The sequence below is a fragment of the Channa argus genome, chromosome 19 (genome assembly GCF_033026475.1).
Source record: "Channa argus isolate prfri chromosome 19, Channa argus male v1.0, whole genome shotgun sequence".
Lineage (NCBI taxonomy): Eukaryota > Metazoa > Chordata > Actinopteri > Anabantiformes > Channidae > Channa > Channa argus.
This window is the reverse complement of record NC_090215.1, coordinates 19,887,119-19,909,514: the sequence shown is the minus strand read 5'-3', so window position 1 is coordinate 19,909,514 and position 22,396 is coordinate 19,887,119. Positions and strand designations below refer to the sequence as shown.

General features: G+C 42.8%; 1 protein-coding gene across 1 annotated transcript in view; it reads left to right on the top strand.

Moving 5' to 3' along the window:
- LOC137104706 (sodium channel protein type 5 subunit alpha-like) overlaps positions 1–22,396 on the top strand; it is a 160,993-nt gene that overhangs the window by 86,054 nt on the left and 52,543 nt on the right. Inside the window, exons 11-19 of the mRNA XM_067486299.1 lie at positions 1,010–1,207; positions 1,800–1,982; positions 2,064–2,321; positions 2,653–2,778; positions 7,779–7,899; positions 10,237–10,475; positions 17,718–17,891; positions 18,969–19,130; positions 19,215–19,409. Coding sequence (XP_067342400.1) covers positions 1,010–1,207; positions 1,800–1,982; positions 2,064–2,321; positions 2,653–2,778; positions 7,779–7,899; positions 10,237–10,475; positions 17,718–17,891; positions 18,969–19,130; positions 19,215–19,409 — 1,656 coding nt within the window. The remainder of the gene's footprint in view (positions 1–1,009; positions 1,208–1,799; positions 1,983–2,063; positions 2,322–2,652; positions 2,779–7,778; positions 7,900–10,236; positions 10,476–17,717; positions 17,892–18,968; positions 19,131–19,214; positions 19,410–22,396) is intronic.

Here is a 22,396-nt window from a genome sequence, read left to right as displayed (position 1 = left end):
TAAAGAAATGTGTATATATGTTTTCTATACATCTGGGTTTCATCTACACATACAAATAATCAAAGTTTGGGTATTTTGAGAGACCAATTTCTGAAGAAATTGGTCCAATATCACTTTATGACTGTATATACTTGCTTAGGTATATAGGCTCAGATAATTAGAAATATGTAATTATATATATCACGTATCATCAGATGAGGTGATAGTCTTTTTTTTTCCTCCTAATGTCCTCCTCAAGGGGAAAGGGGGCTTGATCCCCGGCCCTGGCTATACGTCGAAGTGTCCCTGGACAACACACTGAACCCCTAACAGCCCATTCCCCTCCCCAGCTGAGCAGTGCTGGTCCAAGCCCGGTAGAAATTGGGGAGGGTTGCGTCAGGAAGGGCATCCGGCGTAAAACAAAAACAACTGCCAAATCAACATGCGGACAATGATCCGCGGTGGCGACACTGAACTCACGGGATAAACCGAAAGGACAAAAAAATGGGGGGAAAAAAAAAACAAAACACACAGTGTGAACCATGTGCTCTCAGTGTAAAACCATCCACAGATTTATAAAATCTAGACATTGATAAAATCACTTGAGCCAACGGTGTAATCTGATCTTTGGCAGAGGCAAGTTTTCTACTTGAGACAATCAACACTTTTCCCCACATTCCTACTGCAAATCGTGCCACTTTAGTCAAAATACCATGTTTCTACTTCTAACATTTGCTAGTGCTGAGCGTGTTGCTCAGGGACACACCTGGTGGGTAGGCTGGGAACTGATACCACATCTTCAGCATCCCGTCCTGCTGCTCCCATTGAGTTACCAGAAGCTTTATTACGTTCTTTCTTCCCTCATTAGGGTTTTAGCAACTTCAGCAACAGCCAGTGTTTTAGTTACTGAAACTATGGAGCTATAACTGTAGGATTTTACCCTCATTTCCGTTTTCTGCATGTTTCTTCTACACGTTTTTGATGTATAAGAAGGCGTCACTGCTGTGTTTTGACTTCTTTGTGCCCGCAGACGCTGCGTTCCGCCGGTAAGACCTACATGGTGTTTTTCGTGGTGGTGATCTTCCTGGGCTCCTTCTACCTGATCAACCTCATCCTGGCCGTGGTCGCGATGGCGTACGAGGAGCAGAACCAAGCAACCATTGCCGAGGCCTGCCAGAAAGAGCGAGAGTTCCAGCAAGCCATGGAGATCCTAAAGAAAGAGCAACAGGTAAACTGGCTAAAGGAACCATAGTGGTGCTATTTAAATTGGCTGTGTCCCTCTTCTGCTTGGGAATGAATGTGTGTCACTATAAATGAAAGAGGCTAGAAGGCTAGTTAACACAATTGTGATTCATATTGCAATGTTTTAAAGAAACTGTGAAAGAATTGTTGCTATCGCTACATAGCGAATTCCTGGAGGGACCGATTAATCTGTCAAGTGGAAAAATCCCTATGGAGGCTGAAAGATGGGGACATCCCCCTAAGAATCTCAAAAAGCTAGCCCACCTAACCTAGCAACATGTAAATATCTGGGAGGTGACCTGGCCTTATATCTACATTATTGCTGCTGTGGTTGGCTCCTCTGACACAGCCTACTCAGAGGGCCAGACATTAACGCAACCTGTCTAGGTTCACTACTAGCACAGTAGTTTACAGTTCAATCAGAAAAGTTTCTGACACACAACACACAGACTTCTGGAATCTTGCATATTATCCCGGCCCGCTCAGTGGTCCAACCACCATCACTGTATAAATCCACCAGTTACACAGTGATGTTGGTTCGACACAGTTACTGACGCACGGTTACTGACCTCCATCAGGTTTCCACCCAAAAAGTTCTCGACTCGGACTCAATGATGTCACCAGACCTTTCACCTTTCGGCCCGCAGTTGGACACCGTGGAGGAGCGGCGGCGGAGCCAGGCTCTGATGGGAGTGGCCGATGTGGAGGCAAACCTGTCAGAGGAGAAGCTGCTGCAGGTGGACATGCTGGATGGAGGAAAGGTGAGGAAAGAAATGTCTTCATTTACATCTCCAGTTGTTATCGCAGTGACGTTTCCCAATACACTAAACATCCTCCTCCAGCCCCTCCACCCACTCCTCCCTCGCTCATTCTCCACGAAGACTCGGCGAAGCAGCCAGGTCTCCTCCATCTTCAACTTCCGACTGCGGAGCCGGGGGTCAGAGGGGGAGATGGCTGACGATGAGTACAGCATACCGGGCGATGTAGTGGAGGGAGTCGGTGGCCGAACCTACAGCGGTGGGACTTTCAGTGGCATCCTGCCCAATCCGTGGCCCAAACGACGGCCGAGCACCTACAGCACAGGCAGCAGAAGCTCCCAGGTCAGCTGCACATGCTCTTACTGTAAACAACATAATCGTATTAATTACATAGTGCAGACTTTACTCGTATTGTGTTCGTCTCATCTAATAGACTTTATTAGATAAGATGAGATTAAATGGACCATCTGTAAGTATCTGGACTCACTTATCCTTTGCAGAGTTGCAGAGGCCTGGAGTGTATCCCAGCTCACACTGATCGAAGACATTAAATGAAATCATGTTAAATTACACGAAGGAGTTTTAGATAAACAAAGTCAGGCCAAGTTAAATCGAATAACATGACAAACTTCATGCACACTCTTATTGCTACTTCCTCTGTGTCTGTTTACAGGTGTTTTATCCAACTCTAAACATCAATGGGAAGCTGTTTGTTGCCATGGACCAGAATGGGGTTTCCCCACCACCTATGCAGGGACAGCTGCCTGCCTGCACCATGGAGAAGGTCAAGGAGGAGAGTGTGAGTGTGGTGCCCTCCGTGTGTGCGCGCGTGTGTGTGTGTGTGCATGTGTGTCTGTCCATTGCAGTGGAAACAATGGTGAAGCCTGCAGCTATCCAACACTCAGACATGTGAATTATGAATCAGCGCTTTGCATAACTCCACTCTGATATCATGGGCTACAGACACACATGCTGGTCTTTTTATAGTTGTGAGGACACTCACTGACATAATGCATTCTCTGGCTTCTTACCCTAACAACTAATTCCCAATTCTAATCTTAACCCTAAAACCCAGTATCAATCTCCAAACAGCCCATATGCAGTTGTCTGGACTGAGCAGTCAAGATTTTTATTATTATTATTTATTGATTAATTTGAAGTTTGCCCATGGATGATATGTGCACACACACACACACACACACGCACAGACCTTCCAGCTCAGAAAACAACACTGTGGTACACACAGGTAAAACTAAGAATATGAGGAAGAAGAAAACATTTTTAAAGGGAAATATTTGTTCTCATAATGCTACAGTATGCTTCTTTTGAATATATTTTAATAGAAATATTTTGCATAACTTATCCAATTGATGGGAGCTGCTTTTGAAGCTCTCTGTGACACAGACTCAGAGAATAACTTTGGCAGCAGTGCAGAGATTTTTGCTAGATGTTTTTGAGCAAGGTTTGTGCTTCCAACAATGTCCCCATGCGGCTTAATATTATTTACCCCAAATTCAAATATAAACAAAAATTCTAACCCCCCCAGAGAATCTCATCAATTTCTGCTTGCAGCCTTAAAAACTAAATAAATAAAATGAAGTATAGTCGGCACAGTTCAACGGCTTTATCCAGTAATAGAGAAGCTACAGTTGATCATTCACAGTCCGCAGTTACATCATCATCATCATTAGATCTGATAGTGTTTACACTGTGCAGTGTGTGTCAAGTGTCTGTGCACTGTAACACATGCACGTTCTACCATCACCAGGCTAAAGTTAAATATTACAATAAGACACACTTCTAATGTGCAGTACATATATGTTTTACTTCCTGTTAACATCACACACGTATGCTGAGTTATATCATGTTAGAAACAAGCTGCAGAGATGATAATCAGATCACACTTACTCTGGTGTCTCGGTGACCAAACACATGGCGAAACGGTGAGAAAATCCTCTTTCCCTCAGGGTTTGTGGTGTGTCGCTGCAACACAGTCTCACACAGGAAACACACTCTTTGTTTGTAGCTTCAGCTGTGAGGATGCACATGCAGTTCTGTGAATCTTACGACCATCTCTGAGATCATAAATTTCATGCCGCACTCAGACATTTTGGTCAAATCTAACTACATCACTACTGGAGCATCGAACGGATGATTCAATACTTAGGTGCCATTCAGTGACCTTCAGGTAGACACTGACAGCATTTCTGTTTTGTGAAGAAGGCAAATACATGGCATTATTTTGTTTCTTTTACAAGGACATAAGTCATATTATGTCCAGAAATAATACCAGTATTTTAAATTGAGCAAACAGCAATCATCTCTTTCCTCAGTAAATCTATTTACATGTTTATCCACATAACCCTTCTCACCTAGTTTCTTTTGTTGGTTCTCTCATATCGTCTGCCCTGTGCAGTTTGCTCCATATTTGATCAACTCGACAACAGTAAAAAATGTCTCTTCATTGTGCCCAATCGGATCACTAGCACGCTTATCAATCTGTGTTTCATCTGTGGAATGAAATTTTCATCAAAATGACAAAGATTGTTTTTTGTTTTTTTTTTGTAAAACACTGATAAGAAAATTGAGTTTAAAAATACTCAGTCTGTCTGACCTTGGCTGAAGAGCTGCTTTGTTCAAGTTCACATGCCAGTGAAACGATGAGTCTCTGTCTACAGCAGGGGTAAGCAAATATAGTAAGAGGTCCACTTTCAAAATGTCCACATTGTCACAAATCCTCAGGTTGGATTAAACAACACCTGTGTGCACAAAGCGTAATACAGTAAAGATGACGGAACAAAGTACTGTTGTTGTTGTTGTTGAACAATTTGTAGCTGGTCTGCTGATCAGTCCTGGTGTCACCATTTCAGTTGGTTCAGTTTTGTGGTTGCTTCCCCACTACTCCTGAAGATAGTGCACGGATCTGATCCTGTTACTGACAACTAACTGGACAAATATCTGAGTGTCTGACAGGTTACACTGAGGGGAAGTGATAACATGATTCCATCACAATCTGACCTCTCACTGCTAAGAGCTTCATAATAATTCATAATAATTCACAGGGGCAGAGCCAGAGCATTTTTTTCTTTTATAAAGGTGGCCACCTTCTGTTGCCCCCCTCTGACCACCCTCTAAAACTGCCCCTTTATAATGAGACAGATAGATAGATATGGAGAGAGAGATCTATATGTCTATGTGTATATGCAAAATAAATAGTTTGAAAGAAATGTTCCAAAGGGCAGAAGAACCATTGCTTTTAACTTTAGCTACTCTAAAAGTGAGGATTATTCTGACCCTTTGGGACTCGTCTTTTTCTAAATGGGAATTGTTAGAAATGGTAAATATATTCAGTAGAGGTCACTTTTCACAGGGGGATATTTTAGGCACCAACCCTCATGACTCTGTTTTGAGGAACCATTCAAAAATGAAGTTTAGGGATTAAAAAATCTAAAATGGGGCTGACTGGCATCACGGGAAACAGCTTTCAGATATACAGTAGAGTTTTGCTAGCTGCTGAATGCCAGACAGCTCCATGTCATAAAGGATTCTTTTTTCAATACCTGCTTAGAGTTGTGCCTTTTTCCCATCAGGCACCAGGTTAAAGTAGTAGAAGGGCAAACACAGCAGCTCTGTGCCTGGAGGTGTTCAGACACCTCCACCTGCTGACAACCTGCCCCTGGAACTACACGGTTATATAACCGGAAGCAGGAGAAGAAGTACCAAAGACAGAGCGGTAGCACTGCCCCTTTTATTAGGAACAGTCAGTAACTATTCTTTCGACACTTCCATTGAGATGTTAATTTGTTTAAGCACCAATTTCACAGTTGACGTTTAACGTGAAGTATTTCTAATTTTCTGCCTCTCTCCTGGAGGTAAATGAGGAGGACAAACCATCAAAGCACAGGTAGATCTTAGCCAGCTTTCGACTGTACAGGTGCATATGTGCAAAACATAATTGGCCACTGCACCATCCCACTAATAGAGACAGGAGCAAATGCTGCACTCTGTACTTAAAAACCTGAACAAGTAGAAATATGCTCAAACCAACAAGTCTGAATACTCTGGTCATACTTTGGGTTAATGTCCTTTCCATGTGTGTTTGGGCAAAACAATGAATCCCCAGTGGGTCAGGGGAGCACATTTAAAAAGCTTTAGGTGCTGATGAAGTACAAGTGTGATATAACTGCAGCCCATTCCACATTTAATTGACAATTAGACAAAGAAACGAGCACAAGTAAGGACACTGCTTTTGTTTTAACTGTAAATGCTGCTTAATGATTCAAACTTTTGAAAAGTAACTTCATACTAACACTAAATAGAAGCTGCAGGGGCTGAGTGGGAGTTCAGAGCAGCTCAGAGTTTCATGTTTTGACACAAAGAACTATTTCTGCTTCTTTGTGTCCATGAAGAACATGGACCTGTCGTCCTGCTGCTCAGACTGATGGAGAGACGAGTGGGAGGAGGAAAGGAGGGAGGGAGGCAGGGAGCAAACACGTACAGTAGTTGCCAAAGAAGTATTACCATAGCAACCCACAGAAGCTAAATTGTGCACAGCTGGCTGCTGTTCGTGTGTGTGTTTCCCTGGTGCTTCCCTGCCTGGCACACAGACAGGATGTGGGCGTCGTTGTGGGCGTCGACCTTTAAAGACCCATGTGTTACGTCTCATTGCAGGAGCAGTTTCCAGGAAATGTTGTGTAACCACACCTGAACATATGAAGTTCACGGAGGTTCATCTTTGTGAGGGCCCACTGCCGGGCTCTGTTCAGACCTGTGCAACTTTATATAAAAATGTATTAAGTGAAGATCACCAGGGTGTGAGGGAAATGTAAAAAAACACACTTTTAATGTGTGGACTTACTCCTAAATGCCTTTTACAGCTGCTGAAATGTCGGCTGCGTGATCTCAGCTTTGGTTAGTCTCCAGGTTTTTTTTTGCTGGTTTTAGGACTGTGACGAACAATAACTTTAACCCAAAGCCAAGGGCCCTCTGCTTTTTGTCGCTTGCTTGCTTTCTTTTCTTCCATTTTTCTTCTCGTGCACTGATTTGCTATGCATGAACAGCCAACCAGAGTTGTCTTTATCACTGACGGTGACCAACCAGGGAACAGCCAGGGCCAGCAGTCGAGAATACGCCACGGATGCTCACCGACGTTGGTCAACAGCTGATCGTTGGTTCAGTGCGTCCATGTCCCTGTATGGGAATTGTCTTATTTTATTTAAACTGCCACAGTTCATGCTAGTCATCGACTGTTCTCCATGTACTGGTTAGAGGGGAGAGGTTGCAAACCAGAGGTAATGACAGGCGAGGGCTGCAACATATGAATGCTGATAGCTGTCGATTATTTAGTGTCAGGTGCAATCGCTTAAATCAGGTTTTAGGTGAGAGCTGAGTAGATATTTTGCAAATTCCACCCTCTCACGTCTCATCTTATACCTGAAAATTATCCTGCCATTCTTTCAGTGAGGAGGACAGAGCTAAACACATGCACAGGGACTCACACACAGCCGTGACACACGGATTCATTGAACACCAGTCATCACTTGCCATGCTGTTGCCGGGGTGATGGGAAGTGCACATGCACTCCCATGTACAAAACACACAAGGAGATTACTGCACTATGTTTGACCCGTTTGACCTGACATGAATCTGCAGGTGTGTGTGATGCTGTCACCTTGGCAACAGAGAAGTGGACGATGGCTCATACTCATGAATGAACGTTGAATGTGTGTATTGGTGCCTTTCACAGTGCACATGTCTTCATGTTCAGTTATTAACAGTGATTCCATGTTTCCGTCTCAGGTCCCCACGTCCACAACAGAGCTCAGTACAATGCTGCTACCTCGGCCTTCGTCCACGCAGGACTCGGAGCGCAGGGGGAGGGCACTCAGTGCAGCCAGCTACCTGACAGACGCCATGGAAGGTGAGGAGCAGCGCACGTTTAGTTCCCCCAAACCAAAAGCAGTGAGAGCAGGCAGTCGAAAATCCACATTCTGGCAGCTCAGCTGTGTTTTGATTCCTAATCACTAATCAACTAAACGATTAGCTTTTAGTCATGGGTGGGGCCAGAGGGGTGGTCAGGGGTGGCACTGCCCACCCCAAAATTCTGATTGGCCGCCTCAGATGCCACCACCCTGCCAGAGATACTTGGTGGTAAATACGTGTTGTAGAATTATAGCACGGAGAAGTGACCAAGTCTCAAGCTGAACTAAATCACTATGATTATAAATAGATAACATTTTATTATGGACATTTAAGGTGGGTTCATATATTTTGTAGCAGTTGCAACCAGGCAGATTATCCTTTCAAAAAGGATTTGAAAGTAAATGCAAAGTAAATTAAAAATCCACCATCCGTGCAGTTTGTTTCTGTTCAACTTTTTGACCGTTCAACCTTCAAAATAAGTCACATTAGATGGACATATTCCAGCTAATGGCACATTTTTATACAGGGGAAGACAAAGGAAGAAAAGTTATTCAGAAAAGACTTTCACTAAATATCCATTAAACTCAGACTGCTCATATTAAATTTAGAAATGTGAATAAAGAGGGTTTTAAGAAAGGATCTCATTGTGGCCACTCTAAACAGAAGATGTGTTATATGTCCTGGATGACAAAACAACTAAAATAACTGACCTCAATGGTTTTTTTTTTTTTTTTTTTTCATGAACCAAAGCTTACACATTTTTTAAAATTAGCTTTTAAATTAGTCTATTTTGCTTCTGGGAAGCCTTTGCTTCCTGTTCATTTCTATCAAAACGAATTAGCATGAACTGAAAGAGATTCTGCTTCTGCTGCGTTTGTAATTATGTGTCAATATGCGACTGTAACCTTGTCTGACTTTTTACCTCATAGTGTGTGTCTTTGCTTTTGTGTCCCTGTGTGTCACTTCAGTGAGTGTTTGTTTGTGATTGTATTTGTCTGGATTTTGCATCCAAGTGAGTCTATTAATGTGTGTGTGTGTGTGTGTGTGTGTGTGTTTGCTTCCGGTCTGTCCGTGTGTGTGTGGATACAGCATTGTGTAACCGTGTCAGTAAGTAAGTGTGTACATGCGTGCATGTGTGTGTCTGCCCCGGCCAACCCCAGGGGAACGCCAGCTTGTTTGTGCGAGAGAGAGAGAATGAAATGGAGGGAGAGAGAGTTATCCTGGTTTCCCTCATTAACCGTGAGCTCCTTCCAAGTTCCTGTGTGTTTGATGATATTCATATATCAGATTTTTGGATTCATATCTGTTCAAATCTACATTTGTGTGTTGTGAGCACATCTCACTGTGTGTGTGTGTGTGTGGGAGGGGTAGGTCTGCTGAGTCACAGTCTCTCCCTTCGGCAGTGGCTGCTCTTAGAGAACAGATCATTATACAGGAAATTTAAAAAGAAAATAACCAATGCTGTCCTCCATCCATCCTTCTCTACACCCTTCACTCCTTCCTTGCCTCCTCCCTCCATCCCTTTTTCTTTCTCCTGTCTTTTTGTATTTGTTTCTGTGCTTGTTGTTTGTGGAGAAAGGATTTAACATTGTTTATTAGGAAGTAGAATTGTGTCTCCTAGTTTACAACACTTTGTTTGAAAAGGTCCACTCTAATCTGAGTATGGGACAAGTTTGTGTAGGACGAGCAATTACTAAGTGCTAGAAAGTTATTCAGTGACTTTTATTTACTTTATAGTGTATAGATAGATAGTTATAGTTGTTGGTGTTTGTTTGTCTATATAGCCACAACATAAAAACCACTGACGGTGACGTGAACAAACTTTATTGTCTTGTTACAGTGGCACTTGTCATGAAGTGGGATATAATAGAAGGCAAGTGAGCAGTCAGCTTAAGGATCTGGGCAATAAATGGGCCAAGGAAGGACAATCAGTGAATTGAAGACAGGGTCAGGGCTGCCTGAGGCTAATGGATGTGCACGGGGAGCAAAGGGTCGCCTATCTGGGCTGAAATGTTTTACGCTGGCCAAAACTGACAGGTGTCAGCACACGCGATGCGTCACAACTTGTGTATGTGGCTGTGTAGCTGCACACTGGTCAGAGTGTCCATGCTGACCCCTGTCCACATAGTAAAGCTCCAACAGGGGGCACGTGGACATCAGATTTGGGACATGGATTGATCTTAGAAGGTGGCCTGGTCTGAAGACATAATGTGGACGACCTGGTGCTTTGTATTATTCAGCTGGGGGAGAGATTTGGTCTCATCAACCTATTTGATGGTAACTTGTACATCTCCACTTAACTTTTGTTCTAATGTGTTTTGTCGGGTGTGTGCAGAATTGGAGGAGGCCCATAAGAAATGCCACCCCTGCTGGTACGTCTTTGCCCACCATTACCTGGTGTGGGAGTGCTGCCCGTGCTGGCTGAGGGTGAAGCAGCTGGTGAAGATCATGGTGATGGATCCGTTCCTGGACCTGGCCATCACCGTGTGCATCGTCCTCAACACGCTCTTCATGGCCATGGAGCACTACCCCATGACAGACGAGTTCAACGGCATGCTCAGCATCGGAAACCTGGTAGGAAAGAGAAATGGGTGGAGACGTGAGTGAATGGAGCTGAATATGCCGACTGAGGATGTTCCCCCTTCCTTTATCAGTCTACTCAGTTTCTAGAGACTTGACCTGAAAAAGAAATTCAATCTATTCTTTGTTCTCTGTTTAATATCAAAGTTAAACCAAAAGGGAGGATGGATCTGACGATAGCAACTAGTTTTGTCTATTAAATCTAAAAAGATGAAAGTTACCAACTCTAACATCCCAAAGCTCAAGATTATTCCAAAACATTAAGTTTACAATCATATACGATCAGGAGAAAAAGGAAAAAAAAAATATATAAAAAAAACAATTATATATATCTCCTGAAATTGTTCCAATTTCAAAAGCTTCTTATTTTTCTTATAATGCACCTTTTTGCACTACCTTGTCTTTAGAACTTTGTGAAACGGTTTGTTTTAGCTCCTGTCAAAATCTGAAACATTTTGAGAAGCTCCAGAGAAAGTCTCTAAGAGCCTAACAAATCTTGTGACGGAATAGACAGACACAAAAATTACATTTTTGGTGTGATTTCTTCTATATTCAGCTCATGTTTGGAACTTGTTTGAAATAAATTAAAAATACAATTATTTCCATTTCTTTACATGCTGTGTTCTGACCAATCTTTGCTCGAGGCCTCATACAAACTTTTCCTGAAAGTGCAGAGACTCTTCAGATGGTGTTTACAGTGTGTGTGTGTGTGTGTGTGTGTGTGTGTGTGTGTGTGTGTGCAATAAACACCTCCGATAAGTCAAGGAATGAGGGAGAACAAAACTGTTTGGACTTCTGAAACTGCCTCAAACTCTTTGGTATAATTTAACACCCTCAGGGTTTAGACAGGAGAAATACACTGATTTCTTTGCTTTTGTGGAAAGTGTGTGGGTTCTTTTTTTGTCTCTGACTAAAAAGGGAGGTGAGGTTCTGTATTAGAGCTGACAGAAACAGGTCGGATAGCTTTGAACTACGGTGACTAACTCCAGTGTTTGACCCTGCAGGTGCGCTGATGATCTGACAGAAGCTGATAGGTTGATGCAATATGGTAATTGGTTCACCTCAGGTGTGAAATACCCGCAGCCAAAATCACCATGCTGATCACACCTGCCCACACACACACACTCACACCTGTTGGGCGATGTCAGGTTTCCTCAGCTCAGACTGCAGGCGATGGTACAAGGCAGAGCATGGTAATAAAGTTTAGAAGTAGAAACTGTGGCTTCGGGTCGGCCTGGAGCAGCGGTGTTCAGTCATTGGGAGTGGGCCAAACTGTGGGACATTTACACGGACTGACAGTTTGTAATTAACCCTCTAATGCCCTGGATAATAAATTATTAGTAAATTATGTATTTCAGCTTGAAGAAGTAAACAAAGCAGGTTTTGCTTTTTAAGTTTGATTCGACTTGTAACCGATGGAGAGAAGATAAAACCGGGATAATATGTTCATGCATTGAAGCATTTGTTAGAAAATGTGCTGCAGGGTTCTGAGCAGCTGAAGCACTAATGATGATTTGAAAAGTCCACTATATAAAGCAGTCTGATCAATGCATCAACTGCTTCTTCTAACTCCCCTCTGCTCAGAAGCCACATAACCAGGCCTACATTGCTGTCCAGGATGACCCCAAGATTCATCACATAATTGGTTAATTAATGGGGAAATTGAGGTCAGATGAGTAAAAATGTTTTTACCAAAAAAAAAAAAAAATTCAGTTCAGTGTGTTTCAAACTAATTTACCAGATCTGAAACCCACTTTTCAACACAGCTATACAATATATGTTAGGACTGTATGTTCCACTGTCCAACTGATTTGTGTGTGTGTGTGTGTGTGTGTGTGTGTTTCCACGTCCACACATCTTCAACAACAACCCAAAGTAACATCATTTACTCATCAGTATCAGCACTTACATAATCTCCCTATAATATTGCTCACACCTCACCTGCACTTTTGTGTAGCTTTACAATTCTGCAGCATAAATGTTGCAAACTTTTTTTTTCTTCAATTCAATTTAGAAGCAGCTCAGGTCTCCGATAAAAGCTGAGTCATGTCACTGGGATCCGGTCGCACTCTGGATTCGCTGAGTTCTTTATAGGATAAAACCTCTAATCCTCACAGATGTTTACATAGCATTTAGCTGGCCTTCCAGACGGACAGGGGAGCCTCCCCCGTGTGTGTGTGTGTGTGTGTGTGTTATATAAGGCTGTTTGTAGAGGATCATGTCAGGACACTACTGTGCTGACACAATCGATGTCAGCTAATGCTTTCACTGTTTGTTGTTGTTGTCTGTCATGTGCTCTTTAGCTTCGCTCTTTGGCTTTTACATATCAATATTAGCATGTGTGTAAACATCTGAAGTATACACAGCGTTTAGAGGCTTTTATCCATAGAACCACACTGTGCATTAAGTGCACTATCCTTCCTGAATGTACTTCACCTTTAATGGTTCAGTTAGTGGATGCACTATGGATTTGTTAACTGCTTTTGGTAGAAGTATGGAGGAGAAAAAAAAAAACATTTGTTTGTGTCTATTCATTTCACGTCATTCCATCTGACATCCTGGTCATGTTGGCCAACTGGTGTTTAGGGCAGGGAGTCACTGTGAGGAAGTGACGTCCTCTCATGTGGACACAGACGCTGTGGTCGTTTACATGGCTCATTACGATCAAAAGACGCCAAAGGGAAACGTCTTCATGGAAACTGCTGCTGTGGTCTGACTTGCTGCTACGTGTAGTTACATTTCTGAGCAGGTGCAGGGAATGTGCCGCACCTGTAGCACAGACTGGACAAAGAATCATAAGTCACTTGAACGGAGTTAAAACCAAACAAACTGATCAGAAGTCACGAAGATCAAGTTGTTTCTGTACCTGGCTCCTAAATGCATCATGGCTGAAGAGCTAAAGAAGGAGCATTGATCCCTCACACACCCAAGGAAAACATCTGTGTTACAGAAGACGAGCTTACTGTCTACTACAAGTTAGCTTCAGAAGGTTATTGCTTTTACTTCTAAACTGTGTCCTATAGTTTCCCATCTGAGTTTCTGACTTTGGTCCCACTTGAACTCTGGTCTCCTTTGTAAAAGTCTGGTCTATCTAGTACCTTAAAACGAAATGAAACTTGAAATACAGGACAAATATTTCCTCCAATTGTCCTGTCGGTGTCGTTGATGTGTGAATGGAAATGAGCTGTGAGGTCTGTGTTCATGGTGTTTCTTTGTGCAGAGAGAGAAGCTTTTCCTGCTGTAGGTGTTTCTGTGACTCTGGATAAAGGCCTGTCCCTCCAGCACACACACACACACACACACACACACACACACACAGTCCTCTGCTATACCTGGATTCTAATTTAGCTTGTCCTGTTCTCGCTCAGGGTGCTGGGGCAGTGTTGGGGAAAGCAAAAAAGTGGGGACTTCAAATGCTTTCTGGGAGACGAGCTGTGTATGAATATTGTTTATTTGCTGTAGATAAACACTTTGCTGAATAAACAGTAAAAAAATGCATTAAAGCAAATTTTTGGGAAGAAACAATAATAATAAGCACAAGCAGTTGATTATAATGAACTGCACTTTGACTGTGTGTGTGTGTGTGTGTGTGTGTGTGTGTCCTGGTGCTTACTCATTACATCTGTGACAAAAATAAGCACATGTCTCTCTCTCACACACACACACACACACAGTCCGTGTCATCCTCTCTCTGCTGATGTTACTGTTATTAGCGAGTGCTGATGTTGACATCTCCTGTTTGTGAGCCAGACACACACACACACACACACACACACAATTACTGCTGGTCTGCGCACTCGTTTTTCATCCTTCCATCAGTAAATTAGAAACTTTGTCTTTGCACACACACTGAGTCTTCAGTGCTGATGTTGGTGTTTGGATCTCTGACACACACACCTCACTAACTTCTCACACACACATGTGCATTTTGGAAACAAGCAATACTCCTTATCCCACAGCTCACAGACTTAAAGTGGGACTACTGGCTATTTAGGACAGAAGTGCAGGAGCGAATAATTGGGTGGAGGTTGTGTGCAGAATGAAGAGCAACACTTAAACTAGGAAACTACATCAGAATGTAAACAACCACAACATTAGACTTTTAAACTCTCTAATACCTGATACTTAGTGCCACTAATTGCGATTTGATAATGAGTGAACTGTGCAGAGTGTAGCAGAGGTAGAAGAGCATAGCAGAGCATTGGGAAGACGTGTTCACTTTATTTTGGAAACTCAATTTTTCTGCTAATATGAGCTTGTGATTTCCAGTCTTTCGCTTTGTGCTGCAGCTTAAGTTAGTGCTATTTTGTTGCTTTGAACTTGACAACATTTGGTTTTCTCGAAGGAGTGGATTTCATGAAATGTAAAGCAAATTCTTATGTACAGTGCTGTTTGTCAAAGTACAGACAAGAATTCATATTTGTGACTTTTGAACTGGTGTGTCGAAATACAGTATTTGGAGCGTTTTGAAATAACATTATGAGAAACAAACATGCCTCAAATATCCCCTTTCACAGTTCCAGTGATGCCGTTATAATATGTGGTGTACGGCTGTGATGACGTCTGAGGCCAGAGGCTGCTGCGGATGTTCAACAGCTGAAGTGTGTTTAACTTCATTAGGTTCACCCTGCTTGATGCCAACACACTCCACAATGATCACTAACACGGCACCGCACAACCTTTATATAATCTGAATGTAATATTATAGGAAACATACGTGTGTGTGTGTGCAGCACCATTAACAGTGAGGCAGGAAAACATGAGTCTACAACAACCAGTGTCCCCACACTGAGGACCAGAACCCGCTTTGGTCACTAGCCAGCAGCCTAAATGTTGCGGCTGGTGCAGCAGTACAAACATCACTTATGTTTAAAAAATCACACTTTGAATCTCTTAAACGCTGATTCGTTTTCCTCCTTGAGCCTCCTTCGTCACTCCATTACACTTACTCACATAGAAAGTTTGTGTGTGTGAGACAGACGCTCTCCTGATGTCAGTAATAACAGCGTGATTGTTGAGTAGCTAATCAACACACTACAGAGTTAATGAGCCCATGTAAAAGATTCAGAGAGAGAGAGGCAGAGAGAGAGGCAACCCCAGAAAGAGCCTCTGATTTTCTGCACGAGTGTGATGTGTGATTTTGTGCATCTCACAGACACAGACACACACACACAAAACTCGTCAGTCACAGTCTATCAAACCTCAAAACTCTCTGTTTTGGTAGACTCTGACACACACACACACACGTGCGCAGGCTGAGAAACAGACACACACACGTGTGTCACGTAGCTGGTGTCACATCGAGGATCCCCTCTGTCTGGAACAACAAGCAGGGAGAGGAGCTGCTGCTGCTGCAGTAACACACACAAAGACGGCTATAAACACACACAAGTGAGCAAATGCATACTTTACATGCAGCGCGTACACACACACACACACACACACACACACACACACACACACACACACACACACACACACACACACACACACACAAGATGTAAAGCAGAGCACGGCAAACCGTGGACGAGCTGAGGTCTGCAGAGAGCGACAGACAGAGGCTTAAGAGATCAAACCACAAGAGCAGGCAGCTGAGAAAAGTGTCATTAGAATAAGTCTGAGGTTCCAGAGACCCGAGTGCTTTTCTCCCTGTGTGTTTGTCACTCACACACAACACATCCCAGTTTGACTCCTGCCTGCAGTCGTCATTGGTCAAATAGTTGCATATTAGTAAAACTTAACGAAATAAGATCCTGCTGTTATGTTTAAGCTACACATGCACACAAATTGATCCTAAAGTCACAAGAGTTGGAAGAATTGTTATGTTGATCATTTCGTAACGTGCAGGTTTCCGCTGCACTGTCCACATTCAAGTGCTGACAACCCTGCATCCACAGCCAGAAGGTGGCAGAAGGTGGCACACGTGGTGAAACAGGATTTCTCATGTGTATAGATACTTTTTGTGCTTCTTGGAGAAGAGAGGCACCGTGAGACCTGGGGTCCTTTGGGATATTGCACTGAGAAAAAGTCTGATATGTGATGGAGCCCAACTATGGGTGAGAATCTTAAATTGTATTGTTACTCACTTGTCAACTCACTTGATCCAGGTCATCAGCACTAGCTAGGCAGAGATAGGTGGGAACAAGCAGGGCAGAGGAGCCCTGAGGACCAGGGTTAGGACCCCCACTGGTCTTTTTAATCACAGAAACCACGACCTCCATCCCTGCCAACAAAACAGTTCATTTACAGAAATGAGGTTTTTCTGAAACTAGGTCATTAATCTGTCTAAACAGAGCTTGAAGACCTTTATCAGACCTGATCAGACTGGACCTGGGTTCCATCCTGTTGAAGAGGAATGACACCTTCTTCACACCTTCTTTCTCTCCGACCGTTCTTTAAGTTCAGCTGATGGTGTGTGTGTGTGTGTGGGTGTGTGGGTGTGTGTGTGTGTGACTGGTCCATGAAAACAGAGAGCAGATCAGGTGCTGGGACATACCTCTGTGTTTCAGCAGCTAAACTTGTAAAACTTTTGTTCAGGTGCCTGCATTGGAGGTGACATGACTTTGTGGGTGTCTGAACTGTCCTACCTGTTGGCTAACTCTGCCCTTCATTTAACTGTGTGTTCATGTGTGCGCTGACTGTCCCTGCCTGCATGTGTCTTTAGCACAGCTATATTGAATCCTCAGACCCTTGCAGCTCTATGGAGTCAGAAACTGGTTCAGGCCTGGAAAAATACCATTTCTGTGCCTTTCTCTGCAACGTTTTATTTTTTTCCACTCAAAAACAAAGATGGCGACAGGAAACAGAAGATCACAGTGTTGGCATCGTTTTGAAGAAGGGAAAATTATTGTGACAGCTGCAGAAAATTACACAGTAAATAACTAGAAAGACCAATGAGTGGTTTTCCTGCACACTTTGCTCCAACTGTCAGGAGTTAGGAAAGTCAAGACAAACTGGACTGAAGAGCAACAGAGACAAACCTCTTTATGAAGTAAAGTCAGATTAGAGAAGATGGAATAGCAACAGAGGGAGTAAAGGTGGCATGTAATGGAAATCTTTGAGTAAAAGGCCCAGTATCAGCTATACTCCGTTCCAAGCAAAGGTCCTGCATTCAAACATGTACTTGACTAAAAGCACAGAGGTATTAGCCTCGTACTTAAGGCACCAGAAGTGAAAGTACCAAACGTGCAGAAAACTGGTCCCCGTCAGTGTTTTAACCCCGGTTTCTGTCTGCAGGTGTTCTCGGGCATCTTCACAGCAGAGATGGTACTGAAGATCATTGCTCTGGATCCGTACTACTACTTCCAGACCGGCTGGAACATCTTTGACAGTATCATCGTCTGCCTCAGCCTGATGGAGCTCGGCCTGTCCGACGTAGAGGGGCTCAGCGTGCTGCGCTCCTTCAGACTGGTAAATCACACACACTAATATAACATTTTAGGAAGAGGGTTAGAGGGAAAGGAGGAAAGAGGAAAAGCCAGAGCAGTGGTACATGTAGGCTGACTGACAGCTGAAGCGTCAGAGAAATGGCAGCGAGCTGTAGGATGTGTGACAGCGCGCAGAGGATGTGATGATTGGCCAACTTTGCTGTGCCGACAAACCAGGACAACAAGGTGAGGACGCTGGCCCGACAACATCGACCCGAGACACAGAAAGAATCCTGTCTTAGTGTGTCTGTGTGAATCTGTCACTCCGACGATTGTCAGGTTCTGCCAGAGGCAAACACACACACACACACACGTGCACTCGTTTCTTTGTTTGCTTTTCCTTCAGCCATCATTTCTGTCAGGTTTCTTTGTTTTTCCTTTATTTTGTGTCTTAATTGTCTCTCTGATGTTGTCCTTGCTACGTTCTGTCCTCCGTCTGTGTTTAGTATCTTTCTTGTCAGTAGAAAAACATCCTTTTTTCTATTGGAAAAATAAGGTTGATCTGAGAAGATGTTCTGTGTGTTTAAATGATAATTTAATGGATGGACTAGGTGGATTTTTTACACATTTACACTCAAAAATGTAAACACTGACTTCACCTCCAAACTTGAAATTGAATTTCATTATACACTTCATATCCTCAATTCATTCCTTTCAAAAAGCAAAGAAAATCACGAGCAAGTCGAGAACAACTGAAGCCTTTGTGTCCTGACTAAAAAAAAATGGAAAAGTCCAGGTTTTTGGTACTTGGAGTATTTTTTGTTTGTTCTTAATTATTGATACTGAAGTATTATTCAAAGGTTAACGGTAAATTTGAATTTAACGCTTTAGTATCTTTATGGTATTTTCTCCCAGTAATTAGTCTGTGAGTAAATAATTGAAATTTCTTTCAGTTTCTTTCTGTGCCGACCGCTGGTTTTATTGTTATTAGCACAATGTAATTAAGGACATAGAAATGACTGGAAGGGTCCTACATTATAAGCAATACACACTTTTCATATTTAATATTTTTGTGCTACTTTTAACTTTAAATGTTCGTCTTTCTTCTCCCTTCTTAAAGCTGCGCGTGTTCAAGCTCGCCCGCTCGTGGCCGACCCTCAACACCCTGATCAAGATCATCGGTAACTCCATGGGCGCTCTGGGAAACCTGACGCTCGTCCTCGCCATCATCGTCTTCATCTTCGCTGTGGTCGGCATGCAGCTGTTTGGGAAGAACTACCAGGTAAAGCTGCCGACCTCTGACTACTTGATATCGTGCAGATTTGTAAATTCAGGTTGGTTACGTGACGCTCTCTCCCTCATTTAGGACTGTGTTTGTAAGATCTCGAAGGACTGCGCTCTTCCTCGCTGGCACATGAAGGACTTCTTTCACTCCTTCCTCATCGTCTTCAGGGTTCTTTGTGGAGAGTGGATAGAGACCATGTGGGACTGTATGGAAGTGGCAGGTCAGCCGCTCTGCATCCTCGTCTTCATGTTGGTCATGGTCATCGGAAACCTGGTGGTGAGTGACCTTTGACCCCAGACTTTAACCTGTTTGTCCTCGCTTTGACTAAAATGTTTGAAGGTGGGATTTATGAAGAGGCAGAAACCTCGGCCTGTTTGGTCCCATTACTACAATATGTAAATCAGTGGTTATTCAGGTCCATTCTTGTATGACAGGTTTTATTAAAGCAACATTTAGATTTTGATAAAACAGGCTTCAAGAAAAATAGGTTTATATTTTCAGGGGATATTTTAAACAAGCACCAGCCCTCAAAACAACTAAAACGACAAACAAATTACCAAACAGGAACAAAATCTTACCCCCAAAACCACCAGAAACAATGTGACGTTCTCCTTTGTAGATGTTTAGTTTCCAGAGGAATTTTTTTAACTGTAAGACTTAATGCTGGACTGACCCTGAATCATAATTCATAGACTCTTAATTATTTGTATGTGTACACAAACCTTTAGTAAAGGTTCTCAATTCGTACTCAATATCCCTGGTGGACTGGTGGAGTCCAAATCTTTAGAAAAACCTGAGCATTAACTCACATAAAAAATCTGTTCATGTTTTAGGTCACATTTATTCAGGAATAGAGAAAATTGTGAAGGGTTCACAAACTTTTAAGCACCACTGTGTGAAGTGCAGTTAAACTTTATAGATTTAAAATTGAAATTTCCTCTTTCTCTAAAACACACACATAAAAATGTGAACCCTTCAGGACTTCGGCGGATTCTAGCAGGAATTGGTTGGAGGATTGAAAAATGGTTTCACCTCATTGGACGGATGGTTCAAGATGTGTTCAATCTGTAGAAGGATGGAGATGATGTGTCTCATCAAAAGAGGAGAAATGTATTTTTTGGCAAAACATTCCTGTGGTGTTTCCTTCACGTGGAACAAGTTTAATCTGCTATAAATACACACTGAATACACACGGACACACACACAGCGTTCGTCTTGCCAGGTGAAAGGAGGAGAGGACAGATTTCCTTTCTGCTGATCTGTAATCTCACCTTACACCTCACCCCCCAGGCACACACACACACACACACACACACGCACACACACAGTGTTCTCTACAGATCATTTTACCTGCCTCACTATGCCCCAACCCCTCTAACCCTCTTCAGCACCGATCATGTCTGCACCTTTAAACACATCAGTCAATCTCTGTGTGTGTGTGTGATGATCAGATGTACTCAGAGCACACAGGAGGTGGTAACTGGAGTCTTCTTATCTTGTGATCAATGTGCACAAACACACGTGCTGGTCTTAGTAAGGACACTCACTGATGTCATTAATTCCTTCTTCCTTAACCCTAAAATAAATTGACGTGACTCTAAAACTATTACTCCTCATCCAGCCCCTGCTGATATCGGCACTAACTGCATTTACATGCACTTCAGCAACCAGGTTACTGTAAATGTGCACGCCTGTGCACGTGCGGCACATGAGTGGTGTGTCTTTTTTAACACACACCACAGCTCCTTCTGAAGTGTCAGAGCTAGAAACACACTTGTTTTAGCTCGTAGTTTTGGTTTTAGTCGGACTTGATTTATGAGGAGGCATCACTCTGTGTAATGATGGCCCTTTTCATCCAGTCAATCCACTCCAGGAAATCAGCTACTGGAAAAGGCTGAGTGTAAGTGCACGTAAACGCCTTGAATGACCCGGTTAAAAGAAACGCAGAGAGCAAAGTGATTGCAGAAAGGAAATGTCCAAAATACTGCTGCATTTAATATACTGTACAGACCAATGACAACACACACTGCGCTGCACCACAGCAGGCAACAGTGAGCTCCAGCTCGTGCTCTTTAAACTTTAATTTGTGGTTTGGACGCATGAAGTGAAAGTCAAAGGGAAGGTGAAATTACATTTACTTGTGCAGGGAAAAGAGCGTATGACTTGTAGGTCAAGTCTTTTTATTATATCCTGCGTTTAAAAATAACCCGTGTTTGACCGAAGTCCTTTATAAAGAGACGGAATTATTTGAAATCCTGAAAACCACCGGACTAATCCAATAATCACATGTAATGATAAAAGCATAGAAATCGGGATTAATTCAGGTGAAGGTTTCCGATCTTAAGAGGAGGTGGTAATTGTTGATCGTTACTTCAACCAGCACAACAGGAGCCTCAGTTAAAAGGGTTTGGACTGGTACTGTTCAACTTACATTTCCAACCCTGTTCATATCATTTCCTGCCCTACATTTTGTCACAATAATAATTGTCTGGTGTGGCTGCACCTGGCGTTCAGGAATATTTCACTTCTGGATGAGCCCTCCAGAGCCTCTGTTTTATAATTTTAGTTAGAAGTCACAGAGGTCAGAGGGCATCAGGGCTTATTAGCAGTCATGCTACAAAACGTCCCAGATCCCCTGGTCAAGTGGTTTGAGCAATCAAATCCCGATCCGTCCGGGTGGTCATTTGTACTTAGCGTGGGCTGCTTGTCATCAGCTTGACTAAGGCACATTTTAAAGAAATGTGTATATGTGTGTGTATACAGGGTCAAAGAGACACAGATGTTGCGTTTTAACCCTCAGACAACAGGTTTAGTTCTTGTTCATGAGCCAAAGAACTGAATTAACTTATTTTGAGGTTTTTCTCATAATCTGTTCATGCACACAATTCTGTTTGTGGTTTGTCAAGTCATAGCACAGAGTAGAACACATCATCCTCCTCGAGGCCGACCTACAATATTTCTCTCATTAACCCCTTCATGACTTCCCCCATTTAAATGTGTTACTTGATAATAAAATGCATCATGTAAAAATATATTTCATAGGAGCAGATTTCATGTAGGATTTTTGGAAGGTTGGATGTTACCACATATATCCTAACTCCACATGTTCAGTTTCCTCTTAATGAAGCAGTGTACAGTCCATGACTCAATAAGCAGAAATTACTTTCAGCTCTTTCTAAAGAACAATTTGATATCCTTCAGAAGCTGAACCTGATTTTATGTTATGAGATGTCAAGTGTCACATCTCATAACAGGCTGACAGG